This window comes from Equus quagga, chromosome 1 (genome assembly GCF_021613505.1).
Source record: "Equus quagga isolate Etosha38 chromosome 1, UCLA_HA_Equagga_1.0, whole genome shotgun sequence".
Taxonomy (NCBI): Eukaryota; Metazoa; Chordata; class Mammalia; order Perissodactyla; family Equidae; genus Equus; species Equus quagga.
In genome coordinates, this window is record NC_060267.1 from 154,797,273 (window position 1) to 154,804,341 (window position 7,069).

General features: G+C 50.0%; 1 protein-coding gene across 1 annotated transcript; it reads left to right on the forward strand.

Annotated features, from left to right (window-relative positions):
• The first annotated feature begins 474 nt into the window (after positions 1-474).
• EOMES (eomesodermin) lies at positions 475-6,656 on the forward strand. The gene is made up of 6 exons (XM_046683249.1): positions 475-1,349; positions 2,381-2,535; positions 3,204-3,325; positions 3,774-3,932; positions 4,018-4,079; positions 4,843-6,656. The coding sequence occupies exons 1-6, from the start codon at positions 475-477 to the stop codon at positions 5,579-5,581; spliced, it is 2,112 nt and encodes a 703-aa protein (XP_046539205.1). The 3' UTR covers positions 5,582-6,656.
• Positions 6,657-7,069: the final 413 nt, after the last annotated feature.

Below are 7,069 nucleotides of genomic sequence, written 5' to 3' on the forward strand. Positions count from 1 at the left end.
CCAAGCCCCTCCCTGGCCGCACATATATAAAGCAGCCAATGACAGCCTGCAAATTTCCAAGTGGTCAACTTGACCGATAGTTTGGCAGCCGAGAAGTGCAGAAAGGCTAGCTAGCGCTGGTGGGTGGGTGGGGACAGAGATCTAAGTCCTCTTTTTCCTGGGTGTAAGTGTGGGAGGAGGGTAGGGGTCCAGAGAGGCAAGAAGGACCGGGAAGGAAAAGGAGAGTGCTTCTCTGTCAATTTCCACCTCCTGCCTTCAAACTCAGTGCGCTTTCCTTTCGGAAAGGACCCTGGGATCAGGGCGCGCGAGTGCGCGCCTTAACGGCCCTCGTGCCGCCAGGTGGGTAGCCCCGGCAAGGGAGGAAAGGGAAGTTACCTTCCCCTCGGAAGAGGGCGCTGGCTCCCCCATCCTGCCTTTATAATAAGACCGCGGGAGGAGAGGAAGCAGCCAGCTGCCGTCTGCGCTTTGCAAAGCATGCAGTTAGGGGAGCAGCTCTTAGTGAGCTCAGTGAACCTGCCCGGCGCGCACTTCTATCCGCTGGAGAGCGCGCGAGGCGGCGGCGGCGGGAGCGCCGGCCACCACCCCGCCGCGGCCCCCTCGCCTCAGAGGCTGGACTTAGACAAAGCGCCCAAGAAGTTCTCCGGCAGCCTCTCGTGCGAGGCAGGGAGTGGGGAACCCGCAACTGCCAGCGCGGGGGCCCCCGCTGCCATGCTCAGTGACGCCGACGCCGGGGACGCCTTTGCCAGCGCTGCGGCAGTGGCCAAGCCAGGGCCCCCGGACGGCCGCAAGGGCTCCCCCTGCGGGGAGGAAGAGCTGCCCTCAGCTGCTGCCGCCGCTGCGGCTGCCGCCGCTGCCGCCACCGCGCGCTACTCCATGGACAGCCTGAGCTCGGAGCGCTACTACCTCCAGTCCCCCGGGCCGCAGGGCTCCGAACTGGCCGCGCCCTGCTCGCTCTTCCCATACCAGGCGGCGGCCGGGGCTCCCCACGGATCTGTGTACCCGGCTCCCAACGGGGCGCGCTACCCCTACGGCTCCATGCTGCCCCCCGGCGGCTTCCCCGCGGCTGTGTGCCCACCTGGGAGAGCGCAGTTCGGCCCGGGAGCCGGCGCGAGTAGTGGCCCGGGCGGCAGCGGCGGCGGGGGAGGCGGCCCGGGCGCCTATCAGTACAGCCAGGGGGCTCCGCTCTACGGGCCGTACCCTGGAGCGGCAGCTGCGGGTTCTTGCGGAGGATTGGGGGGCTTGGGGGTTCCTGGTTCCGGCTTCCGTGCCCACGTCTATCTGTGCAACCGGCCTCTGTGGCTCAAATTCCACCGCCACCAAACCGAGATGATCATTACGAAACAGGGAAGGTGAGCGCAGCGCGGAGGGGCCCCGGGGCGCGGGGGTAAAGAATGAATGTGTGATCCTGGGGACAGTCGGGGGTGAGGGAGCTGTGCCCACTCGCTCTGCACTTTGCTTGGAGAGGGTTTTTCCGCGTGCGGTAAGTTAGGACGCCGCGTCTCCAGTTCGGTGTTTCTCCCTGTCCGCGCACCGGCGGTTTGTGCGGGGTGCAAAAGTTACGGTTGCTCCCTCCCTCCCCGCCTCTCCCCTCCGGTCACTCTCATCTGGATTGACCAGAAAGAGGCGGAAATGGAAATTGAGGCTTGCCCACAAAGCTGGATTTACTAGATCCGCCGGATCGGCAGTACCCTGGCCCCTGCATGCCGGCAAGGAGCCGCATATGGGGGAAAGGCGCAAGAGTTGGCCCCCTGAGCGCAGTAGATGGGCTCCTGCAGTTTTAGGCGCCAGGATCTCCGTGGGGCGCCTCCGGGAGATGGGCTTGAGGACCAGAGCGCTGGCATCCGAGGGTTGGTCCCGGTGGTTGGTTAGGCAGGCCCTGGAGCCAAGTTTGCCTGGCTGGTGTGTGAGATACGAGAAAGTTCTGATACACATCCAATTGCTAACAGTGGGTTCTGGGAGAGAGGCGCTCAAAGGGGACTTTTAGCGTTACCAGCAGAATTTTTTAAATTTTTGACAAGAACGACGTAATGTACTTGTACGTATAAAAATTAGTCATTTTTAACATCCCAGAAGAAAAATTAATGAACATCCGAAAAGGTCGAGAAGTTGAGTGGGGAGAGGGTGCAGAAGCATGTGAGTTTGAGAAATATTGACTTTGAGGCAAATTATTTCGAAAAAGAGATGATCCAAGAGTTGTCAATTCAAAAACATTTTACGTAGGAAGGGCCGCTTTGTTTGCTGGTATTCTGTTCATTCTGTACATTTCTAAATGTCGTCGAACTCCGACCCTACCCCGGGGTCTGCAATCCTGGCCGAGTACAGGCCTGCTCGCAGGCATCCGGATGTAAATCGCCTTTTCTGGTTCTATTCTCTTGCACAGGCGAATGTTTCCTTTCTTGAGCTTCAACATAAACGGACTCAATCCCACTGCCCACTACAACGTGTTCGTAGAGGTGGTGCTGGCGGACCCCAACCACTGGCGCTTCCAGGGGGGCAAGTGGGTGACCTGCGGCAAAGCCGACAATAACATGCAGGGTGAGGAGAGAGGAGGCCCGGGCGGGGAGGAGCGGGAGCCGAATCCTTCACTCAGACAACTCTTGTTGAAATCTTGCATTTCTCCTCCCCACCCCCATCTGGGGTCTAGAGGTGTTAGTTTGAGTTTCCTTGTGTTGATTGAGGGAGAGAATTACAAAGTCAGATTTCTTGCCTCCAATATATAGAACTTTAACCGTGACCCTCTTCCACCCTCGAATCTCTCCGCTTGAGAAACAAATTGTTATAAACTCTCCAGGTGGCACGGGCTCCTGGCATTCTAATCTTCACTTGAGAAAACCCTCCTCAAGGTTGAGTCCATCTATAAAAATCCAACCACTTTCCACCAGATGTTGCCCTTCCAGCTTTAGAAGGCCCCAAATTGGCCTTCAAAAGGCATCTCCTGTTGGCTCCATTTTTATATTTTGAGGTGGTATTAAGATGAGTGCCTTATCCAAGGACGGCTGGAAGCACAGGGGGCCTGGGAGGGATGTCAATGGAGTCTGGTTGGTCCCCACTGGCCTTCTTGAGCAGCTAGTGATGGGGAGGCTTGTGCTGTCTAAGTCTAGTTCTTAAATCCTGCCCGTTAGGTAACAGACATCCTTCCCCTCCCTCCATTTGTAAACAGCCCTATATGCTTGGGTTTTGTGTTTTGTTTCATTTTCTCTTAGGTAACAAAATGTATGTTCACCCAGAGTCTCCTAATACTGGTTCCCACTGGATGAGACAGGAGATTTCCTTTGGGAAATTAAAACTCACCAATAACAAAGGCGCAAATAACAACAACTCGCAGGTAGAGTGACACAGGAGGAGGTGTCTTCTGGCTATAGATCTCTTTTATAAAGAGTTTCCATACTCTTCACCATATTTATAATATTCGCACTTGTTACCTGCTTGCTCGCCTATTTCTAACCTTTTTTCCTTTTGACCTTTCTCATTTTCACTTTCTTACTGGATTTCAGTAATAGTGAGTTGACTCTTAGGAACAGAAATACTGAAATCTTTTGGGGGCTTAGGAAACCAAGAGGAAAGAGCATCTGTCAAACACCCATACTCAGCTGTGTTTTACGCTTCAAAAATGGCAATGATAAGATCTTAAAAATGGCAAGAGAAAAAGATAGCTGTTGGTGGGGAGCAAGCAGGCGTCCCGTTCCAAAATAGATAATTTGTCAAAATCTAGTTTTGTGAAGCCTCTAAGAGACTTTTTAGATTTGGCAACTCTTCTTCTGTACCATTTCCAGATGATAGTCTTACAGTCTTTACACAAGTACCAACCACGACTGCACATTGTGGAAGTTACAGAGGATGGCGTGGAGGACTTGAATGAGCCCTCAAAGACTCAAACCTTCACCTTCTCAGAAACGCAGTTCATTGCAGTGACGGCCTACCAAAACACCGATGTGAGTGTCCCAAACACCCCAAGGACCGCTAAAGCTAGGTCCAGTGAGATAAAGCACTCAATGACTATTTTTCTCCCTTCTCTAGATAACTCAGCTAAAGATTGATCATAACCCCTTTGCAAAAGGCTTCAGGGACAACTATGATTCGTAAGTGCAGCTTTTGTTCCTACTTGCACGATCATCTTTGGACAGGACATACATCATCACTTTTCTGAGAACAAATTCTAGGAAGAGCTTTCATGTTTGGGATTTTTACCTATTTTTGCATATTTTTTGCCTTGACTAATCTTACTTTAGAATTTGCACAGGAGGCTTTTGTTAATTTCTAAAGAAATGTTAAGGGCTTAAAAATGAGCTTTTTTTTTTAACGTTTGAGTGGAGATTTGAAATTTTCATAATCTGCATTTATATACCTTCCTTTTCATTTGATCCAATTTTTTTATCCTCTCAGGAGCAGGTCTTAGTACTCTCCCTTCTTTTTTTTTACATAAGAAAAACCTGAAACTAGGAACATGTAATTTTCACAACATCAAACAGCAAGGCCCTGCAAATGCCTTTTAAAGCTGGGACTTCTAACACCCACAACCAGCATTCCTTCCACCACACTGACAAGGGAGAGTTGCCCTGAGTTCTTCAAATTCTAGGACTTGCAAAGGTGGATTTTCTATAGTTTAAATACTCACTGTCTGGGAGGAAGTTTTTTCTTATGTGGTGGGAAATTTTTCCCAACGAGCCAAAAGTCCAGCTAAATGGGCCAGTGCATCTCCTACCTCTGTCCCTCCGCTCCAACAGACCAGTGCTCCCAGTACAGAGCCCAGTATGGGAGCCTTTTTGATTTCTGCGAGGTGGTTTGTTTGGGGAGAACATTTGGGTTTTTTTTTTTTTTTAAGTGTTTCTCTTTATATTGTAGCATGTACACCGCTTCAGAAAATGACAGGTTAACTCCATCTCCCACGGATTCTCCTAGATCCCATCAGATTGTCCCTGGAGGTCGGTACGGCGTTCAGTCCTTCTTCCCGGAGCCCTTTGTCAACACTTTACCTCAAGCCCGATATTATAATGGTGAGAGAACCGTGCCACAGACCAACGGCCTCCTTTCACCCCAACAGAGCGAAGAGGTGGCCAACCCTCCCCAGCGGTGGCTTGTCACGCCTGTCCAGCAACCTGGGACCAACAAACTAGACATCGGTTCCTATGAGTCTGAATATACTTCCAGCACCTTGCTCCCATATGGCATTAAGTCCTTGCCCCTGCAGACATCCCATGCCCTGGGCTATTATCCTGACCCAACCTTTCCTGCAATGGCCGGGTGGGGAGGTCGAGGTTCTTATCAGAGGAAGATGGCAGCTGGACTCCCATGGACCTCCAGAACAAGCCCCCCTGTGTTCTCTGAAGATCAACTCTCCAAAGAGAAAGTCAAAGAAGAAATCAGCTCCTCCTGGATAGAGACACCCCCTTCCATCAAGTCTCTCGATTCCAATGATTCGGGGGTGTACACCAGTGCTTGTAAGCGAAGGCGACTGTCCCCTAACACCTCTAGTAATGAGAACTCCCCCTCTATAAAGTGTGAGGACATTAACGCTGAAGAGTACAGTAAAGACACCTCAAAAGGCCTGGGCGGCTATTATGCTTTTTACACAACTCCCTAAAGAGTTATTTTAAGCTCGTAAAAATGAGCTAGTTTTTGGCAGATGGACTTGGTAGTGTTTTTTTGTTGTCTTCTTTGCCTAGGTTGCCAAAAAAGACGTTTGCCTTCCACCTTGATGCGTCCCGTTTTGTGCAATTCTCTAAAAGAAGGTGCCAAAGCTTTTTGATTGCTGCAGGTAACTGAAACAAGCCTAGCATTTTTTTTATCTTTTTAAAATAAAGTTAATGGAGGACTTTAAAATGTTTTAAAATTTGAAGGTTATGCAAGGCTCTGGATTTATTTATTGGAGACACTAAACATTCAGAGAATCGGGCCATGAAAACCGCGTGCTGAGCCCTATCAAAGGAGTCGAAAGCTTTGGTTCTAATTTCTATTTGTAAATCTGTAAGCAAATAGAAGCCCAGAGTGGTAGGGTGTTTTCCTTCTGGAAGAGAAGGGCTAGGTCTTAAGCTTCAACAGGGGACTTTCTGCTGTTACCTTCTGCTAGGGACAAAAGATATTAGACCTGGGAGGCAAGAAAAACTTTTGTGAAGGTGCTGGTTTTGCCTGACTTTGATTCCTCCTAGGCTTTTGCAACAAGCCATGTTTGCCCTGGTTCGGGATTGCCTCACTTGCTAGGCCTCTGCTGCGTGCCTGGGCGCCTCTTAGGACTCAGGAGAGGGCAAGGGAGGGAGTCGCCAAAAAAAGAATTTTAAAGTGTACAGTTGGGTGTGTTTAGATACACTGTAGCATAATGTGGAATATATTGTACAAATAGTCTACGTAGGTGTCTGAGATTATGTAAAACTGGTGCTTTGGCTTTGTAAAGAATTTGCAAATCACCTGACAACAGCTGCAGAGGCATGGGGACAGTTTCTCTCATCATCCCCTTGATATTTGGGAATGTTCTGTTTACTTCTTAGATAGTTAAGAATGTATTCAGCTACTCTGTACTAACTTGAAACGTGTTTAAGGAAAACTCCTATTTCATCCTCTTCCTTCCCCACCCCACTACCCAACTTGGTAATGTGAAGAAACTAAAAACCTGACGCCACAGCTCCTATAGGCTTTTTAGAGATCTTGGATTTTTATGTACAGTCTTAGTCATTTTTAATAAATGTGGTTCATTAAGGGAACAGGCATAGCTCTGTCTTCTGTCCTGTGGGTTTTAATCTTTGTTTTAAAGATCTTATTTTGCGTCCTCTTCCACCCTTCTCCAGCATGAACACTGTCCCGACAATCCCCCCAGCACCATGGAAGCCTATAGAATCTCTAAGTGGACACTGTAATCATGAGGGGGGTGGAGATGCTTTTGTTTATCTTCTTTTTTCCTTGCCGTTGAATGGGGTTATTTCCTCACCCCACCGGGAAGTCTGGACAATGGGTATTGGGGGTGGGGGAGGGGGATTGCCGAGATGCAAGATTGCCCACGCCAGTGTTAATCCAAGCCCCCAGCCCTTGGCCTCCGGGCCCTGCCACGTTCTCTGGGCTTTTTCCTAGGCTTGACTGG